This window comes from Notothenia rossii (assembly GCF_949606895.1).
Source record: "Notothenia rossii genome assembly, chromosome: 7".
In the NCBI taxonomy this organism is placed as follows: Eukaryota; Metazoa; Chordata; class Actinopteri; order Perciformes; family Nototheniidae; genus Notothenia; species Notothenia rossii.
Window position 1 is genome coordinate 70,520,664 of NC_136905.1, and position 21,116 is coordinate 70,541,779.

Consider the following 21,116-nt stretch of genomic DNA (forward strand, 5'->3'; position numbering starts at 1 on the left):
TTCATATAATTGTTGAAACTAACAAAAAAGTAAAGCCTTGAAAATGTAGTTAAGTATATTGTAAATACACATGTTACAACAACTCAACATTGTACTGTCCTACAGTGAATGAGTAAATAAAGCCTTTAGTTCCGACTCCCTTTTAGTCCATCAAAAACACGTCTGTCTTTCCCTTTCCTGCTAACGGATCCCGCGCTGGGTTTAACCAGCTATTCCATGACGTCACTTCCTGCGCGCGCCCGATCATGCTAACGGTAGCTAACCAGCAGCCAACTGCCAACGGAGACCTGTCCCACAGCTTTTACTCTCCGTCAAGATACCGACAGGCTCCCGGTAGCTGCCCGGTGAATTCTCAAAGTGTCCCCGCTGTATGTCTTGTCTTCACGGGCGTCCAGGAGCTGCTGCTGCCCGGTAGAGACGCCAGCTCTGGTTGTTATTGACATCCGTGAAGATGTGTCTCTAAGCTCCATGACGTTACTTATTTCGCGGAAGTTTCTGTTTCTTCTCCAGTATGCATCTAACACATCTCCTCTGACTCGGCATTAGGCCTCACCTTTAAGTGTTTGTTTTTGTATTAAGTCTTCGGTTGCGATGAAGCTGCAGTGTGATGTGGAGGTGGTGAATCGGATGCTCCCCTCGTTTGGGATTAGGAACCGAGGGAAGGGGGTCAGGGCGGTGCTGTCCATCGGGAAACAATTGGATAAGACGAGTCATCGCAGCAACATCTACATGATGATCTGCACAGCTAAAGACAGAGCAGGCTCCAGGTACAAGGTCAGTGTCTGCTGATCTCTGTCTGAACTGTGAGGATGCTGCCAGAGATGGAAGAAGAAATCAGATTTTGGACTGTGTAGAAGTAGAACTACCAGAGTGTAGGAATACTCTGTTACAAGTACAAGTCCTGCTCAGTATAACCATCAAATATACATCAACATTCCCATTCCGAATAATATAAATGACATGTTTTGATTGTAATTATTAATGAATTGGAGTGTTATCAAAGCTGGTAAAGGTGCAGCTAGTTTTTATTACTTTGTCTACTGCAGGGTAGCTTTTGTGAATTTTACTCTAGGTGTCACTTAAGTCTTATTTAAGCTTTAAAATATATTCTATTTCAAATCATTAAACAAAATCTACAAAGTAACTAAATACATTTAGTGCAGTAAAAGTACATACATACAAAGAATGTTTCTTTTACATGTATTCTTTCCAATAATTATAAGTTCTTGTTATTTTTAGGGTATGTTTATGTAGTCCATCCATCCAGGAAGGGGACTGAAACCCCTTCCCAGCATGCATTTGACAGGAAGTTTTCTTTTTTAAATAGAATGATAATATTTGCCTGAATCAGCCAGTGGTTGACTTAAAGAGCATTGTTTGGGTAGAAGATAAGATAAGATAAACTTTATTGTCTGTCTGTCATAAAGCAAGTACTATTCCCCTTTGATAGGGCTCAACAGCAGACGAACAATGCACATACAAAAGAAATGGACAGCATCAGAAGCATTGCTTTTATGTGTCACACAACACATTGCAGTAACTTGGATTATATATTTTGGTTTCATTAACTCAACCCCCTGTGTCATATGATAAAGCACATTTTTATATCATTCATCATTATCTTTCCCAGAAAGACATGGATTAAAAACCCTAAGAGTATGTTTTCACTGTCTCAAACGTTGCTTTCGAGTGCTCAATTTAAAACTCACAGCTGCCAAGACAAACACCTGCATGTTTACCATCTTGTTCAAAGCTTTCAGTATTCGTCTGCACTTGTTGAGACAGTGAAAAGCTCTCTCGTTGTTGTGTCATGTATTTTCTATCACTGACATTTGCCAACTTTCTCTTGCAGCTGAAAGACAACATAGAGAAGTTCTTCACTTGGTTTGTGGAGGAAGGCAAGGCCACTGTGAGAATAAAGGAACCAGCTGTGGACATTTGTTTGAGCAAGGTATGCCATCCAACATGTTGTAACTACATTTTAAAGGTTGTTACAAGTGAAGACCGGTCGTTGTTTTTTGCCTAGAGCAAGTCTTTCAGGTTTATGTTGAAGCAAATGGACCAGAGCCAAACTGTCCACTCGCTCATTTATCACCAGACAGGCACATTGGGTTGTTGTGACTGGGTTGTTGATGCAGCCTCATTGTTCTCAGTTGCTGTAAAGCCCTCCTGGCTGTTTGAGGTCAGCGGTGACCTTTCACCTAGATTCTTCTAACATATTTCAACCTGCCGCGTTGAATGAAGAGCACGCACACATACACAAACTGACTAATGCCACTTTAGGCAGGTAGACAGTGAAAACTAGTTCCCAAACTGTGGGAAATTATGTAATTACTTAATAATTACTTTTGAATTAACACACTGTATCACCCAAGTATGTGGCAATATTCTAAAAATGTCCCCTAACCAGATCAGAATTAAACCCAGTAATGTGATAGCTGGGCTAACACTGTAATAACATGTCCTGACCATAGCATAATAACATTTTGAACAATAATGCATTACATTTATTGGGAATTCTTATTAAAGGTTGACTTGAGATAAAAAAGAAAACATTTAATGATTTCAAATTCCTCAAAAAGCCCAGAGTTTACATTTCCAAACATGAAATAAGTGTCGAATGTTAAATGCTAACATGACACTCACAATTGTATACATAATGTTAGAAGGGAATTTAGCTTAGCAGACATAATGTTCTTTTAAAGTAAGTGTGTCAAGATAGATTACAGGAAAATAGTATTTTCAGGAATCCGGTCATACAAGACTACCTGAGAACCTGTGAGTGAGCTGTGTTTCTCACCTACGAATCCACATGTTAGGTAATGTATTTATTTGCAGGCTGACGCAAACAGCTTAAAGAACTTCCTATCAGCTGCTCGTCTGGCGGACAGAGGGAGTGACGCCAGCAGCCTTCCTCTCTCCACGCTCACTCCTGTTCGTGCCAGAGACGTGGAGCAACCCAAGAAGAAGCTCAGCATCGTCTCCAAAAAGGACTACCCCCTCACCTCCAGCTTCCCCTACTCTCTGGAGCAGCTGCAGGTGTCCTACTGCAAGCTGTCCCGCGTGGACATGAGGATGCTGTCCCTGAAAGGTAGAGTAAGGCGATCGGGTCACACAAACAAATATGTTTATGCCTATTGCGTTTGATAAAACTCGATTTACGTTCTGTTTATGCACAAATTATTTTTATGGAAAATGTTGAATGGGCTATTTTCCTATTTTAGCCAATGAGGTCAGTTTACAGTAGTTATCATAGTTTCTACATATTCTTTGACAATCAATGGTTGTGTTTTGTCTTGTCACTGGAAGAAGCTTTTGGAAGTTTGGGAAAGTGATCTTGATGATTAGCATAGTGACAAATGTAGAATTTATTTTCATATTTAAAGCAATATGTTTATTTAGATTTTCAGTTTTTCCCACAACTAGATACAATAAATAGAGCAACACACATCACTTCCTCCCTCAAACGTTATGATGTCCACTATAAACATTTATAGAAGGAAAAACTGCAAAAAATTATCCTGAGCTAATGAGCTTAGGGAAGACATTTGATTGTCTCAATTACTGTTGCCATTCTTTAAAAAAAATGCTTCTTTATGTAAATGCCAATTATATAACTTGATTGCCCTTCTTAAGTTGTGTTTTTGTTTGTTTTTGCAGCTCTCCGGAAGCTTGACCTTAGTAACAACCACATCAAGAAACTCCCCGCTACCATCGGTGACCTGGGCTGCCTCTCGGAGCTCATCCTGCACAACAACCACCTGGAGGCTTTCAGCGAGGCGCTCTGCCTGTCCACGCTGCAGCGCACCCTGCAGCTGCTGGACCTCAGCCAGAACCGCCTGCGCTCCCTCCCCGCTCAGTTCTGCCAGCTCAAAGAACTGGTGAATCTCAAACTGGACGACAACGAGCTCGTCTGTCTGCCGTTCCACATGGGCCGGCTATCCTCGCTGAGGTTCCTGTCCGCGGCGCATAACCAGCTAGCTGTGTTGCCGGGTGACTTCCGTAAGCTGAGTCTGGAAAACCTGGACCTGTTTGGAAATCCGTTCGTCCAACCTAACCCTCTGGACCACACCATGAAACTCAAGTTCCCCCTTCCACTGCAAGAGCTGGCTACCAGAGCTGTGGCCAACCTCAGGTGAGAATTGAACATATTCAGAATGTCATACTCTTTGTACGCATTAGGGCCACTGTAGATTTAAAGATCTATATTTGTATGTTTAAATAGGGGTCAGGGGAAGGGGTATTATTTAGAGAAAATGACTCTGACATTTCTGTGTATTCTCCGAGATTAGAGTCACATATTCACTGGAATCTTTTTTGGAATATATTGCGAGGTTAATCATACATTTGTGAGAGAGAAGATGTTAAAATTCACAAAAATAAGAGTCAAAATGTATTTAAAATAACAACTTGAGGGTTTTTTGAACCACAGTGCTATATTTCCGAGGTTGGAACTTTACTTTACAACCATCATGACCCCCCCCCCCCCCCCACACACACACTCGTAAAACACCCCTGTTGTGGAGTACCACTTATGTGCAATATATATATATACCGTAAATGTGCAATATATATACTTCCACCTTTAATACTTTCACCTGGCTGCTATATTTCAAAAACTGTTACTGGTACCGGATGTGTATTATGCAAATTCTGTATTTTCTACTTTTATCTTTAGTATTTTTATGCATGCTTCTTAATTAATACTAAGCTATGTTTGTCTCTTCACTTGCTGTAACAAATGTAAATGTCCCCTCTGTATGACGAGTAAAGGTATTCTGATTCTAAATAGCCTCATCAAAAAGGTGTTTTCATGTAAAGTTACTGCTTGATCTTAAACCTCTTACTTTTTTTATGTAAAGGTGCCTCTACAATTTCAGAAATGTTGAGCTTTGCATTTTTTGTACCTACAGATAACTCCTAATTGTTTTTTTCTTTACTCTCCTCTCAGGTTACCATACGGACCTCACCTCATCCCGGCCCACCTGTGTCGGGACCTGGAAGTAGCGAAGACCTGCGAGTGTGGCTGTGTGTGCCTCAATTACTTCATCAAGACGGCGGTCAGCATGAACCTGCACCAGGTGTCCCACACGGTGGTCCTGGTGGACGACATGGGGGGCACAGATGCTCCGGTGCAGCAGCACTTCTGCTCCCTATCCTGCTACTCTGAGTTTTTAGACAAGTCCCTCCAGAGAGGAATCAGATGATGAAGAACAATCTCTTTTTTTGGACATAAAATGCACCAAAACTGCTGTGGATTTTGGATTTGAGATACTCTTGGAGGACGCCGTTTTCTTGTTCTGCCTTTAAGTGGATGGGTTATAACACTAACGTTCTATTATAATGCAGTTCCCAGCTACCTGCTCCATCTGTAACTGAGAGGCACTGCATTTATATAATGATAGTGGGAAGCAGCACTGACACAAAGAGACAGTTAAAGTGTCATCTTTCTTTTTCTATCTGCTCGTTAAAGCAAACTTCAGACTCTCCTACTTGGCCTACTTCTACACGGCAGGGGAATAAAGAAATTAGATATTTGTCCTGAACACAGTGTGTGTTAGCCGATGGGAGTTGGTTTTACTGTTTATTACAACCCACAATTGTATATAAATGTGAATTTAATCAAATAAAAGTAACAACTTTTTGTCTAAAGTATTTTTTTCTGGGAAGAGATGAATTTGTCATACATTAAAATACTGAAGAGTAAGGTCAGGTATTGAAAATATGAAGATGTTTTATTGTTCGACACACTGCAGATTCCCTATAAATACTGGCATTAAAAAGGTTTGCACGCTCTCCTCAGTCCAGCTCAAACATCAGGGTGTTTTGAAAGATGAACCCAGCAGATGTGGAATGATCGCTGATGACGGTTTCATTCCCATCTTCATCAATCTCCCTCAATAATGCAGGTGGTGTCCTGCTCTTCTTAGGCCGGAGGATTTGCTCCGTCGGCAGGTCGTCTTCATCCACGCCCCCCCTCGATTCCTCAGGGGAGGGGGGGGCACCGTCTTCCGAATCTCCTCTGCTTGACTCGGTTGCTTCCTCTGCTGCAGGCATCTCGCTGGACTCCTGGGGAATGTCGCACCCCTTTATGTTGTTTTCAGCGTTAGCGTCTAGGAAGGTTTGGGATTCCTCACCGGATCTGTCATATAGAAATGACGCATCTTCCACCTTAAGAAAAAAACAAGGATATATAAAACTACAGAAGCAGATTAGTTTGATCACACACACTTTTTACCTTCAGGTCAAAAGGATTGTTGAGGATGTGTCGGGATTGATCTCACCTCATCTCCATTTACATTCTTTCCAGTCTCCGCGTTGATGTCTGAAGTCTTCAGTTTAGGTGGTGACTCCAAACAAGAATTCTGATGCACTCCTCCCTCTGTTCCTATGGAGCTTGAATGTTCAACAGGGACTAAAACAGGCTGGTTTTCTGTTTCAGGTGAGGCCACAAGCTCCTCCTCCACAGGTAATGCGTTCTCTCCTTCAGCAGAAGCATCAACAGTGTCGTCCTCAAAACCCGTAAGAACGGGATCCTTTTGATCTCCATGGGTCTCATGTTGATCTCCATGGGTCTCATTTTGATCTCCATGGGTCTCATTAAGGGTCTCATTTTTATCTCCATGGGTCTCATTAAGGGTCTCATTTTGATCTCCAAGGGTCTCATTTTTATCTCCATGGGTCTCATTAAGGGTCTCATTTTGATCTCCATGGGTCTCATGTTGATCTCCATGGGTCTCATTTTTATCTCCATGGGTCTCATTAAGGGTCTCATTTTGATCTCCATGGGTCTCATTTTTATCTCCATGGGTCTCATTACGGGTCTCATTTTGATCTCCATGGGTCTCATCTTGATCTCCATGGGTCTCATTTTTCTCTAGGTTAAAGTCTCCAACTTCTATTAGACTTGCTTCCTTCTGCTTTTTCAATGAGTCCTCCACCACACCTTCTTGGCCTTTTTCTTTCACTTCTTTGCATTCTGCCTCCTCCTCCACACTGATTTCCTCTTCTTGAGTATGGTCTCCTTCCCTCTTCTGCTTTCTCCACGTATCCTTCTCTCCTACAGATTCCTGGCCTTCGCTCATCTGCTCCTCTCCTATCTCCTGACCTTTCTCTTCTTCAACTTCCTCCTCCCTTGTCTGGTTTCTCAAATCCTCCTCAATGCATTTGTCCTCCTCTTCCATCTCAGTATTCTCCTCTTGCCTCTCACTAACACTCCTCTGAGCAGGCCCTAGATGAAAATCAAAAGCTTCCTTAGAAGGGAGAACGGGCAGTGTGACTGTGAGCTGTTGTTTCTGTTTGTTGAACTTGGCCTCTCCTTTATCTTCATCCACAGGATAAGCTAAGGGCAACTCCAGTCTATAGGCTGGCTCCTTGGACTCCAGCAGCATCAGCCGACACTCTTTCACCTCGAGGCTGGCCCCTGTGGCGGCCTTCAGAAGAGGCATGTCGATGGTAACCACTATCTCTTTGGGCCTGGGCTTTGGGCCGAGTCTCGAGCATATCTGAAGTCCTGTATATCCGTAAACGATCGATATTTAACGGTGTAGTTTGGCTTTGTAGGCTCTTTAACTTTCTGAGGCGGGATGCTTTTAGGTGTAGCCTCGTTTATGTTTTTTGATGCAAGTGATTTTGTGGGCTTAGTTTGCGGGGTAGGTCTCTTTTCATCTGGGTATGGGAATGCAAGAGGGTCTGGCTCCTCTGATGGCATTTTATAACCAGGTATGGGTTTTCGGATGACACAGGGCTGTGGCAGGCCTTTGTATTTTGATTTGATCTCCCTCACGTTGTTTTTATCCAGAGTCACTTTAAAATTATCCTGGATTCCCTGAATGGCTGTGCTGTCCACCATATTGGTAAATCCTCTGTTTCTGCTCGCAAGGTGGAGAGTGTCAGGATGGAAGATGACGTCATAGATCATGATCTTGTTCCCCTTTGGATCTGTGTCCTGCCTCCCTGGGTGCAGACTGTGGGGCAGGGCCCAGCATTGTCCCCTGCGCCCTTCCTCGGACACCCCCAATTTACGTTCAGGTTTCCCAACTTTGTCATTGCTGCAGATGTTGATAAAACACTTTTGCTTGCCGTTCACACTCGTCTTGAGAACCCTGGACGGTTTCGGGTGGATGAATTCAATCGTGTTTCCTCTCTCCTGCTCCAGAAGTTTGATCTCCTCTTCATACCTTTTCTTATTTTCAGGGTCAGATAACTCATGGGCGTAATCGAACAGCATCTTCTTGAATTTCTCGTCTTTGAAAGCTTTTGACAGTCTGTCGATTTCATCCACGGTGATGTTTAGTTCTTTCAGCTTGTCTACAGCCGCCATGTTGACGGTTTCGAGGAGTAATATTGACGCAGGTAAAGTTAACAGCAACAGCTTTCTTAAACTAAACTTGTATAAATAGAAATCGAAAAAGTTTTAAAAGCTATTGTCGCAGATACATTTACAGTTTGATGTCGCTTTATGTCAATTTCCATGTATTTTATCTCCTGTTACCTCTTGTTGGCAACAAACGGTCCCTGTTGTGTCGATGTATCCATAGCAACGCGATAGGTGCTACAGGGAAATGTGTCCGCGAGAAACGATTGTTTTGGTGGCTGTAGCCTGCATGGTGACACTTTCACACAATTACTGGAATAATTTGATGACAATTGTATGAAACATATGTGTCATGCAACTTGAAAATGATACTTTAAAATGTTTTATTTTGAAAGATGATTTTACTTGAGTTAGATAACTACACTGGTACATTTTCGTCAGTTGCATGGTTTTTGCTAGAATGTCAAGTGTCATTTTAAATTAATGTGCAGTCTCTGAGTCTTAGTTAGTCTCAATTAGTTATAGAAATTAGGACCAATTTCCTTATTTTGTATCGTTTTCTCACTTAATATGATCTAATTAGTCGTGTTGCATAATTTTTTGTTTTGTTACTGGGCTGGATATTTGTGTTTTATAACAAAGGCATAAAACACAAATATAGGAAAAACCTGAACCACTTTTTGTCAAATGTTGTGTAAATGTTTAAATGAAAGAAACCCACCAGCAGATGCCAGTGTAGGGCAGCGCTCAGGCTGCATGCATGCATTGGTGAAGTCGGTCAGTAAGGGCAAGGGGGAGGGGCTGGTGTGCAGGGAAGAGAGCTGATTGGTCGCACCCCCAATAGTTGATATTTCTCCCTGTCTGATTGGGAGAGGTGTGCTGTTACTGGGGTATGGGACCACAGTGCTTATGAATCAGTAGCAGCAGCATCAGAAGCAGAGAGAAACGCGTTTTGTTCTATAGCAGCATCTTAACCTTTTTTATTGTTATTGTTTACTTTACAACATTTCCAAAGATTTTTCCCTATTTTTATTGGCTGAAAACCTTTGTATTTTGGCCTTAATGATTGTAGAAAATGATTGTAAAAGATAGAACCTGTGAAAAGGACAATCGTATCCTTTCATTTGTACTGTTATGCATACACATTTACTAAAATACATCCGTCGATATTTTGCTATACACCTGTCCAGCAAATAATTACATTTTAAATTACATTATATTATATTCAGTTTTGGATTCACAGTAGTGAACCTGAAATGTTGAAGCAAAATATGTTAAACACCTGAACATTTGAAACAACATCCCTAATATTCATCTGGCTGCTACTTAAAAATGATTTTAAAATGATTTATCTATTTACCTATATCCTATTTCAATAACTTGCATATAGACTCTTAATGCACTATTTCACTTTTTTTTTTACTTTTTCTGTTTACTTGCACTATTTTTTTTCTGTTTATCTGTGTTTTGTGTTGCTCTGTTGGAGAAGCCTGTGACATAAGATTTCCATCGGCATAACTACACTTTAGCTATGTTCATATGACTAAATAAAGGACCTTGAACCTTGTATTACAATGTGGTATTGCTACTAAAATATTACTGAAAAAATAGTTCTTTGTCCCACACTAATTGTATTTCTTAATTTTAAATTCTAACTGTTCTCATGATAATTGTTGTAGTGAGTCTCAGAAATAATTTTTCTGTAGCCACTAAACACAAGAACATGAGTAGTTTGCTAAATTTTACCAGACTTAGGAGAGATTTTAAGTCAATAAAACCGTGGTGTATTATGCAACCACCGGTTCCTAGCCCACATGTGATAGGGTTGAATGGACTTAAATTATCAGTTATTTACCTCCAGAACAAGAAAAACAAATGTCTGTCTTGTCTCCTGACTCATCAGCAATTTGGCTCTGAGACCCAATGTCCCCAGATGATCTCACCAAGAGATTTTATAACACCAAAAATTCATTCAGCCAGTGGACCAAAAGAGGGTGGTGGTGGGGGAGTCGCAGCGTGACGCACACAGGATATGGGAACGTCCTACTCACTGCATTTCTGACTGAGACAACTGTAAAAGATTGCTGAATATAACTTTATTTGTTCCCGGATAAGATATTTGAAAGGTCACAAAATCAGCAAAGATTGACTCATTTAATATTTTTCTTTTATTACAAATATGTATTAAATAATATGAAAAGTTAGACAGGGAGATATAATTATGGTACAATCGTAGTACTGATAATTAATATTCATATTTACATTGTTTATCATGTTTTCCCAAATATGACAAATAAATGCATTTCACAACAAACAATACATTCACATAGACATATATGTATATCTATCAGTATCAACACAAACAAAGAGAAAGTGTTGCAGAGAGCTAGAGAAAGTGAAATGAATAAGACAAACTTCATACAAAGGCTTTGGCAAGAGTGCATTAATATCATAGTAAACAAAGAATCCTTGAAAGAAAATTGTACAAATGAGCAGTAGAGAGAAAAAAAGAGTCCAGTGCATGTTTTTTCTGTCATTCCCATGAGTTAAACAGCAGCAGCCTTGTGTGCTTGGCTGCTCCCTGCATGTGTCCCTGTGGTATCTTGGTAGTAAGTAGGATGATTATAGTCTACTTGGTGCCGGCAGGTACCAGCATGCTGATAGTGGCAAGGCCGGGCTTTGAGACAGGCGTTTTGCCGGCGGCCATCTTGTTCAGGCTACGAACGTCAGCCTGCCAGGAAGGAATTTTCTTGGTGGTCATGTGGCGGCGAGCGTGTTTGGTGAGGTGATCACTGCGCATGAATCGCCGGTCACACACGGGACACACAAACTTTTTCTCCCCGGTGTGTGTTCGCCGGTGACGGGAGAGCTCGTCGGAGCGTGCAAACCTCTTATCACAGCCGTCCCAGCTGCAGCTGAAAGGTTTCTCACCTAAAGGGAGGATACAGGGAGAGCAGGGAGTCAGTAAGTGAGTCAGATAGCAGTCATAAAAACTTCACAGATCACCCTTTAGGATAGGAGACAGAACAATGAGCTCACTCAAGAATAACAAAGCCAAGAAAGTGTAACAAACAGGATGTAACACTCATCTGTGGTCGCGTTTTATTCCACATCCTCAGTTACAAACAAGCTCAACACTTCTATATGAAGTTAACCCCACCTGTTTATTGGAAGTCTGAAAAGCATCCCATGATAAAATAAAGGATTATTATCTATGTACCAATGAAGGATTTTTAACTGACAATCACAGTGCCTTGGGTGCTTGTGAGACTGCCAACAAACATAGACCTCCACTAAAATAAACTGGACAGTTATTATTCCTGACTCTTACTCCACCACTTGCCCTATCCTTGACCCAGTGCCAATGTTTTTCTCACCTGTGTGTGTTCTCAGGTGAGCTTTGAGGTGTGAGCTCTTGAAGTACGTCTTTCTGCAGCCCGGGAAGTTGCAGACATAGTTTCTCCTGCGGGAAAAGTCCATCTTTGTGGCTACCGTATTTCCGCTGGGCCCAGCTGGCACGTACACAGGGGCCGGGGCCAGGGGCAGCAGCTTGGTGTTGCCCAGGGTCATGACAGTCTGAGGGCAGTGATGGGCCTGAGAGACAGAGGACTGAGGGAGGACCAGCATCACCGTGCCCTGGGGAACCGCTGAGCCCATGATGAGGGACTGCTGGACGGGGGCTCCATTTACTGAAGTGCGCTGGGGGAGGATTGGTGTGGTGGTGGTCCGAATCCCAGAATGGCACGTTTGAACACCGGGGATGAAGGCTGAGATTATACCCGATTGGCTGCTGACGGGGAACATCTGGCAGATGATTTGAGGGCTGGGGATTGAGGGCGGTGACAGGGTCGTGGGAGCAGGGGGGCCGTTCTGCATTTGCATATTGACAGGAGTGGGGGTGGAGACACTGTTCAAATAGAGTTTTGAGAGACTGGTGTGCTGCTCCATTCCTGAGGCTGATAATGTGGGTGTGAGAGGGGCCGGGGGAGATGGAGGTGTGGTTATCTGCTCAGTTTTTGTAATGAGGTGCTGCTGGCAGAGTGCCGCAGCCATTACTGTGTGTCTTGTTTTCTTTGGATCGGGGTCCACTGGAATGTGGTGTTGGCAGGGGGTGCTGTCTGCGGTGTGGCGGATGACGCTTGTCGCCATGGCTCTGCAGGGCTGTGGCTGAGGGGGGAGGGAGGGGGTCTTTTCAGCAATGGGTGCCAGCACAGGTTGGTGGAGGCCGGAACAGTGCTGTGAGGACACAGCAGTGCTGGACGCCTCAACGAAGCTTGGGCTATGAGGGGGAGTCATACACTGCAGAGGAAAGGGAGGGAAACACAGGAAAGATTATCATTCTGGGCCCTAAAGAGAGCTTTTTATCACCCTGTCTCTCAGAGGAGGAACTACATGACCAGCCGCATGTCATAAACTTGTTATCTTTACACTTTCATATTAAAAGTCATATGGTTTTCTTCATAATATATCGCAAATTCTAACAACTTTTTGAGAAAACCTTCAAATTGAATTGTGAATGAATGCCTGTTCGCATTCACTATACGATTTGTGTGTGAGAAAATGTACAAAGGTCTATGTGGAGCTGTCTTTGGTCTCTTAAACGGAGCAGCAGCTTCAGTGGATGTTGAAGTCACATGCTTCATGTAACTCATCGTTTATTTGCAAACTATATTGCACTTTATAGCCTTTAGACTTTTGTCAATAGAGCAACTTTTCCACATCATCCAAAGGTAATTCCAAGGTTTGTGTGTGTTTTAACTCGTCACAGGAAAATGCACATAATAAGGGGTGGATGAGAATGCACTTATCGACTGCATGAACCTAACTTATTTTCCCATGGTTTGAAACCTGTACATCAGGATGAGTCACTTACCAAGGAGGAGAGGGACACAAAGTCCTTTGGGGGCTCTGGGAGTTCTGGCGGCATGAGGGAGTCACAGGAGTCTGAAGCAGGTGTGAGGGGTCTGGGCTTGCAGGGGTTAGGCCTGCTGCTGCCAAGGAAGTGACTCTGCCCCCAAGAGCTCATACACACCAATGCCTCGGCTGCCTCCAGGTCTGTGTACTCCAGGACAGACTGTTCACTGTCATGCCTCCTTCTCTTTGCATAGGATCCAAAATGATCCATGTACTCAGTCTGAAAAGAACAAATAAATAAACTTCAGACAAAGGCAGGGAAACAAAAAGTACTTCAGTATCGCCACATCATTGGGTAAGTCACAACTGCATGAGTCACCTTGTTGATTTCAACTTTGACTCATATTTGATCATGGCAGTAAGTCAAACATCGGAAAGCCCCTGTTATTCTGTTGACAGGAAAGGGGGTAAAATGTGTATTTGCAGTAATCATCTGCTCTGTCACTGTTTCCCAAACTAAAATTCCCAGAGAAACTGCACGATGCGTCCGATAGAGGAGAGGGGGAGTTGGTGACTACACCCCAGCCCAGCATGCACTGCCTCTGGCTCGGGGCCAGGACGCCTCCCATCGCCAAATATAGACCAAACAGTGACGTGCACCCGAGATGAGCCATGTGAAATCCCCATAAAGCGGTTCGCATCAGGAAGTAGGTGTATTACGTTATTACTTTTCGTATTCATTTTTAGAGTAAACAAACGCATATTACCGTCACAAAAGCAAAATCGGGCTAAACAATTTCTCAACATTGAAAAGCTTCCGTATTTGTTTAAGTTACATGTAATATTATCATATAAACGTAGGTAATTACTTTAAAACTAAATTGATAAATACATATTATTTAAAAGTAAAGTGTTATCTTTAATTTAATATAGTTTATTGGGACGTTGACGTGACACAAAAATGTTTAGATATAATAGTACAGATACATTGAAATCAGCTGACGACTTCGCCTTAGTTCTCAATTGTCAAATGCCTCAGTAAACAAGTGTTGTTAATGAACTGCAAAAATAAATGTCGCACCTAAGCTTAATTATAGTAAAACAATACAATTAAAATAATAATAATAATAATAAACTTACCCCGTTTGAGTCCATCTCTGTAAATCTTCGCGCTGGCATTGAGGAATAAAATGTCTAAATATCACTTTTTTGTTGTCAAAACCCGTAAAGAACAAAGAGACGGCGCTTGCCAGTGCTGCTGTCTGCACTGGGGAAGGGTTGAGGTCGTTTTTTTCTCTGACTGGCTCTCTTTTCTCTCAGCTGTGTGTGTAAAACATGGGGAGGAGAAAAAAAAGGAAAACAAAACTCACAACACGCACTGGCGGGTGGCAACACTTGGCCAATCACAATTAAGTGTGTGCGGAGCTCCAGCCAATGGGAGAGCAGAGAACGCGTGAACAGTGCATGCTCGCAGGACGGTTGGAGGAAATAGGGTGCGTGGCCGTTGGAGGGCGTGGCCTGTAGAGTCAGCAGTGTCAGGGTAAACCCGATGAACTGCCGCACGCTAAACTGGGCGAAAGGTCGATCGAGTCTATGCTGCGTTCACGGGATGTGGGAACAACGTGGTGGAAAATACATCATGGTTTATGCAACTTCTTATAAGTCAGACAAACAAAGAAAATGAAGTACGTTCACTCAAGTACTGAACTTTAGTACTCCAAAACTTAAGTACTTCTACTCCACTACAATTCAGATGTTAATAGTGTACTTTTACACCAGTACATTTATCTGATACCTTTATTTACATTGCAGATTTGGATTAAGGATTTGAAATATATAATCAACATTTAAATAAGACTTAAATTACACCTAGAGTAAAATTCACAAGATACCCTGCAGTATACAAAGAAATAAACTAAGTAAACGCTCCACGTTTACAAGCTTTGATAACACATTAATGCATCAATAATTATAATCAAAACATATAATATATATTCGTCTGAAATGGAAAAATGTGCATAATGCATACTTTTTGATGCTAATACTTTTGTACTTTTACTTGAGTAACATTTTGATTGCAGGACTTGTAATAGAGTATTCCTACACTTTGATAGTTCTACTGTTACTTAAATACAAGATCTGAGTACTTCTTCCACCGCTGTATATTAGTATACTTTGATAAAAATAAGTTGCAATTACAGCCAAAGTGTCATGACTAAACAGTAGCCTAGTGATAAAACAAATTGTATAAACCAAAATGTGTAATTTTCCTTAGTCTACAAACCATCACATCACAACAAGCTAAATGCATAAAAACACATAACATTTGCGTCATAGTTTATAACTCCTAGCGCATAAAACGTTACATTGAGTACATCTTTGGATCCAAGACAATAACAGTCAAATCTATTGTAAAGTTAGAGTAGTAAGGTACGTGACATAAAGTAACATGCAGTTTTAGTAAGTGCTTGGTTTTTGTAAAGTGTTTCTGCAGATATGGGGAACCATTTAGTAATTGTTGGTTCTGCAGTAAGACCTGCAAGGGATGTTAAAATGTAACGTGTGCATAGTCTTTTAGGATTTAAAAACTAAGGATCTTATCTTGCTAAGGCCATATAGTCAGTCATGTGGCTCCATGTGGATTAAATAATCCAGGATTTTTTTTTTCCTGTTTTATTGCTGTCTGTTTTACAGCAGAAAGCATACACATCTTCCGGCGCAGACTGAAAACTCATCTGTTTCGACTCCACTTCGAGCGATAGAATTACTATCAAAGCACTTATATACTAATAAAGGACTGGCTTATCTAAAGCTAGTTGAGTAGCACTTGAAATGTTTTGGATCTATGAAACCTGACTTATATGATTCTGTTTTCTTCAAGTTTGTATCTTCTTGGTCAAATGCACTTATTGTAAGTCGCTTTGGATAAAAGCGTCAGCTAAATGCAATGTAATGTTATTGAGCAAGATGTTTTGGTTTAATCTGACGTGATGATCTACATTTCCAGTTGGTATTCCATATCTAATTCCATGTTTGGATCAGATGTTGTAGGAAACATAAAAAACATGCTTAATTTTACATCAGTGATCTATTTGGGTTAATGTCAATAAGCCCATGTATTTTTATCATTATAAGTATGTGCAAGTCTGTGACGTTAAACTGTATTTTCTTTTTTTAAAGAAAAATATCTACGGCCATAGATTTAAGTCTCTTGAAGTAAGGACTCAGTAGATACTCATAATCAACACTTGATGTGTTAGCTTATTAGAGATAGAGATAGACATATTTTCATTGACTGAACTGATTTTTTTTTCACATATCAAAGATCGACCCAAAGAAACGTATATTTTGCAAGCTTCATTGTCCACTTGGAAGCCAGACCAGAAGCAAAATCATTTTGAACACCTTTCCCACATTACTTGAATGCATCACCAATGTCCAGATGAAGCGCGGGTTCCTGTATAGTTTTTTTGAGCTGTTTGTGCAGCTTTCTTACATAAAAAGCACATAAACTAGTGCTTGAGTGTTATTACATTCACATTTCAGTGAGTTAAATGCTCTGTGTAATCAATGTTATTATTGCAGCACTTGGCCATGTAACCAGTGTAATATTGCATCATTATCCCTGTTAAAAATGACATGCATCCAGGTGTTTGTGGTCCCACAGGTAACACATGATCATCCATTAAGTATATTGTAAATTATACATACATTATGCAAAAATGTACCTGGTATATCCCACTATTGGTCATAATCTTGAAACTTGTTTGGTCTGTGAGCGTTGTCACCACTTTAAGGAATGTCTTACGTGAAGTCAACCCCTTTATATAGTATACAATATTAGATTTGTTATTATTGTTACATTTTCAGACAATGCATTTTACATTTGAGTCAGATGTAGGTTTACAGCACTGATCTGAACTGACGAACATTGTGTCCTGGGTGCAGAGAAAAGAAGGACAATGTTTTAGTGATACTAAATATAATCAAGCATATGTTGGGCTGCTTTTCCTGTGGTCTAGTGTCTGACAATGTCTTAGCTCATTCCCACAAGTACATGTAATAGGGATCAAATTGATCTTGACCTAGATATGCCGTTATATCACCAACTGCATTTTAACAAAGAAAAATGTGTAAATAGTCATTGAACTTAACTCATAGAAGCCATGAAATATAAAAAGGCTCCAATCAGAGTTTGGAAGTATGAACAATTCAATACAAACAAGATACTTTTGTTAAAACAAAATTATCTTGTTTCATTTTCATGAGCCTCAGAACATTGAAATGTTTTGTATTTTGTTTCTGATGTATCCTTCTGTTATACAAAGCTCATATGATTATTGTGTGAAATGAGTTGATTGGTGTTTGTCTGCAGCTTGCCTGCAGCCAAAGGGAGTATAGCAGGTGTGTTGCCCCGGCCCGGCCCTGGATGCGCCTGGCTGTTAACGGAGGCCGTGCCTCAGTGTGACTCACATAATCATGACCTCAGGGAGCAATGAGTGCTTGAAGCTGCAGTGCCAGCAGTTAGCAGAGGAGAGGGGAAGAGGGAGGAGTTACGGGGGAAACGAGTTAGCACGCCGGCATGACAGGCAGCCCGGGCCTGAGCACAGCAGCCTGTTTGTGATATAAGTGGGGCAGGCCGCTTCAACTTAGTTAGGGAATCTGGAGGAAAGGTTACACTGGCCCTATCTGGGCCTCCACATGCACACATCCCCTGTCCGGACAACTCCCGCTACTCAGGAACTCCAGGAGCGGACTCAAAAAGGGGGAGCTGCCCCAGCAGGGTTAAATATATACACCCAGGGGCCCATATTTCACTAACAGAGACCCTGGGCTCGGACAGGAAGCTATAGGCTGTGTCATCAGGACAAGAGTTATATTTCCACAAAGTGTATTCACTCTAAATGTAAAATGAGACCGCCATTAAAGGTTTGATCATAATAAACACATCAGTTTTTATAATGCTGCTATGAATTTATTTTCATTTGAAAACACAGTTCAGCTTAATGAGAGGAGAAACATGACATTTTGAGTTTATAAATTCACATTATTTTAAATTGCTTTACTTTCATGTAAGAACTCACCCTTCTAATCTAAATTAATTAATAAGCATAAACTCAAACATCAAGGACTGCAAATGCATTGCATGTTTGCAAAGATTTAAAAAAAAAACGATGAATACATTGGTGCTGTGAAATCTGTGCACTTTTCAAAGAGTTTACTTTTTGTCTGTGTGCTGAGCCACACTTAATTGTTCAGATTAATGTTTCATATAATGCTGTTATGCCTTTGAATTGCACTTTTTATTATAACTTTACAAGGTTTTGCAATATTATTGTAATCAAAGATGACACAAATATCCAGTATGTTTAGTGAGCTTGGTTTTGGAAGGCACTCAGTCAGTTGCTCCTCCCCACCATTACTACAAGCTGGCATCTGGGTGAAAGGACACAGCAAGCAAACAGGTCCCAGGCTGCACAAAACCTGAGAAGGATCTTTCGTAACCCTTACTGCCCCTTTTTTGTTGCCTTTTTTGATTGTTTTAAAAATGTCAGATCAATAAAATAATTGATATTTCACAGACATAACATAATAGAAAAACAATTTTGCTGCTCTGTGTAGACAGCATTTAGGCCTTTAGGTGTTAAGTCACTACAGTACTAAATGAGCAGACAGTGTATTTGTTCAAGCGCTCTTTCTGGAAAGATAAAGTGGTGTTTACAATCCTGATTTTTTTATGTTAAAGTGCTATTTTGGCATTGAATGCATGCTCCAATTTGTGAGGCAAATTAAAGGTTCGCAGCTATGTGTAATCTGTTTGTGAGTTCCTGTATGACTGCAGGAAAAAGTACATGGTGAACATTAAAACGAAATCTTCTTAAAATAGAATTCATTTAATTACTTTGATTTTAAACCCATTCCATCCTTCAGCAACTAAATGTTAAAACATTTTAATATGACTTCAAAAAGAAAAACAATTACCATTAAATGTATCAACATTTTTTATTTCCAACATAATTGTCTACCATATAAGCAAAGCACTAAAAAGAGATTATGCAATAAAAAGGTAAATATCAGGCTTTTGGACCCACAGAAAAAACGCATTGCTATTACATGCTACTAATACACAACATTTGGATCCTGCATGTTGTGAAAAACGATGGCCTGGTAGACTCATACAATATCGTTTTCAAAAGAAGAAGAAGAGATCCTTGCATTCTTACACAGGAACATCTTCGGTTAAGTATTTGTCATGAAACACATACACAGCATGTGTATGCGAATTTCTCCTTATCTCCCATTCAAAAATAAAAAAAATATATATTATGCAGTAAATGAAAGCAGCAACAAAACAAATCTTGTTTCAATCTTGTTTTTTTATTTATAACTCTTGTATTGCATGTTTATTTTAGATTAAAACAAATGTTTGTCTGTAAATTGGGCTAACACGATTTCATCATCACGGTAAGGGAGTGTTTACATGTCATTAGGATTCAAAATGGATACTACAAAACATAATTAATTATCCCTGGACAAATATCATAGAGTTTGTATGATATAGCCTACTGTGCATATGTATATATATATATATATATATATATATATATATATATATATATATATATATAGTAAATATTGCCTGACAACAAACACTGCACTGATGTGTTGTTGCACAGCACATGTGGCCCCACCCTCCCGTCTCTTGCCCATTAGAAAGGAGCGACAGCAGAGATTCCTCTACAAGCACCTGGCTCCTGATTGGTTGGAATGGGATTCTAAAGCCAATCTGTTGCTATGAGACACTGGCTCCTGTGCTGCCAGCTTTCTGTTGTCCTGGCAACATGAGGAACAGGAGGCAGGGTTGAGGGCTCCCTGGAGATGGTCTGGGCATGTGTGGTGCCTAATGATGAAGGCTTGCAAATCTGGGATATTATTAAATAATACACTTTGAATAATTTGCTGTCTGGCTGCAGGGGAAGTTGCCTTCTTCTGCAAGGGTTTATCAAACAACGTTCTATGAGAGAAGAACATAATCAAATTTGCAGAGATTTTTATATTGCATATTTCATGTTCTGGCACCCCCTCAGCTTAATGATTTCATTAAACAAAATGTAAAACTCATCAACCAAAGCTACTACGAGAGGGGATTGTAAAATACAATAAAAGTATCTTTGCTCAGTCAGCCCTTTCCAATCAGCAGCACATACCTGGAACACGGTACCCACAGAACTGTTGAACATAACATCTCAAACAGTGGTTACTGGACAATCACACATGATGTGATCAAATGGAGAAAGGGTCATATCATTGTTTTTTATACTGTCTGTGCATATTAGCTCTTAACTTTGTTTATGCATGTGCTTTTGTGTCTGTTGTGTGTTAATTAGTTAGTATATAAGAGCTTTTAATTGGGCATATGTGCTTCATGTGTGCTGCAATCATGCATTAATTGTGCATATGTGTTTCTTTCCGTGCCTCTGTGCCCTTGTATGTTTTCTTTTTATGCCATCAATCTGCCAGGGACTGCAGATGAAAACTAGCCTCTATGGCTAAATCTGGCACATTTACATGATGGACTCAAGTGCTCGTATTCCTTTTACTTGAGTTTCTCAATGTTTTTGCTACCATAGGCTACTCGACTACATCTAAGAAGTAAATATCAATCTTTTTTCCACTGAATTTGATATCTTTAATTTCTAGTAACATTGTAGAGTCAGATAAATAGCACAAAATACAACAAATACGTTATGATATATTCTTAAAACATAGACAGAGATAGTGCTTGGCTGCTACCCAGCGGTGTATAATGTATAAAAGATAAGCTCTGTAGTTACCAGCCTTAAATTGAAGCACAAAGATGCAAAATATAAACTACATTTTAAATAAATATAATCTTAGGAGAATCCCTAAAGAAAAAAGTAAAAGTTAAGACTACATAAAAGAC

General features: G+C 40.5%; 3 protein-coding genes across 4 annotated transcripts; 1 reads left to right on the top strand and 2 right to left on the bottom strand.

The window, feature by feature from the left end:
• Positions 1-172: 172 nt before the first annotated feature.
• On the top strand, positions 173-5,644 carry lrr1 (leucine rich repeat protein 1). Its single transcript, XM_079693028.1, has 5 exons — positions 173-774; positions 1,853-1,951; positions 2,839-3,091; positions 3,661-4,135; positions 4,952-5,644. The coding sequence occupies exons 1-5, from the start codon at positions 592-594 to the stop codon at positions 5,205-5,207; spliced, it is 1,266 nt and encodes a 421-aa protein (XP_079549154.1). The 5' UTR covers positions 173-591; the 3' UTR covers positions 5,208-5,644.
• Positions 5,645-5,709: 65 nt separating this feature from the next.
• dnaaf2 (dynein axonemal assembly factor 2) lies at positions 5,710-8,907 on the bottom strand. Its single transcript, XM_079693024.1, is given in 3 exon segments — positions 5,710-6,171; positions 6,285-7,480; positions 7,483-8,907. Coding segments are annotated over 3 exon segments (2,409 nt in total). The 5' UTR covers positions 8,324-8,907; the 3' UTR covers positions 5,710-5,799.
• A 1,560-nt stretch (positions 8,908-10,467) lies between these two features.
• Positions 10,468-14,503, bottom strand: LOC307013099 (Krueppel-like factor 11). Of its 2 annotated transcripts, none has more exons than XM_079640351.1 (4): positions 14,312-14,503; positions 13,191-13,451; positions 11,695-12,616; positions 10,468-11,248 (listed from the first exon to the last, which is right to left on the bottom strand). In XM_079640351.1, the coding sequence occupies exons 1-4, from the start codon at positions 14,348-14,350 to the stop codon at positions 10,947-10,949; spliced, it is 1,524 nt and encodes a 507-aa protein (XP_079496477.1). In that variant the 5' UTR covers positions 14,351-14,503; the 3' UTR covers positions 10,468-10,946. The 2 variants fall into 2 exon arrangements, with proteins under 2 accessions (XP_079496477.1, XP_079496478.1); XM_079640352.1 differs by lacking the exon at positions 14,312-14,503 and adding an exon at positions 13,551-13,682.
• Between the last annotated feature and the right edge of the window lie 6,613 nt (positions 14,504-21,116).

What these genes read in the sequence shown, in the direction of transcription:
- lrr1 (XM_079693028.1), top strand. Translation starts at nt 592, where the DNA reads ATGAAGCTGCAGTGTGATGTGGAGGTGGTGAATCGGATGCTCCCCTCG. An exon ending in GAGGATGCTGTCCCTGAAAG is followed by an intron (nt 3,092 to 3,660) that starts GTAGAGTAAGGC and finishes TTGTTTTTGCAG; the next exon opens with CTCTCCGGAAGCTTGACCTT. An exon ending in AGAGCTGTGGCCAACCTCAG is followed by an intron (nt 4,136 to 4,951) that starts GTGAGAATTGAA and finishes CTCTCCTCTCAG; the next exon opens with GTTACCATACGGACCTCACC.
- LOC307013099 (XM_079640351.1), bottom strand. Translation starts at nt 14,350, where the DNA reads ATGCCAGCGCGAAGATTTACAGAGATGGACTCAAACGGG. An exon ending in CAGAGATGGACTCAAACGGG is followed by an intron (nt 13,452 to 14,311) that starts GTAAGTTTATTA and finishes TGTTCTTTTCAG; the next exon opens with ACTGAGTACATGGATCATTT. An exon ending in TTGTGTCCCTCTCCTCCTTG is followed by an intron (nt 12,617 to 13,190) that starts GTAAGTGACTCA and finishes TTTCCTCTGCAG; the next exon opens with TGTATGACTCCCCCTCATAG.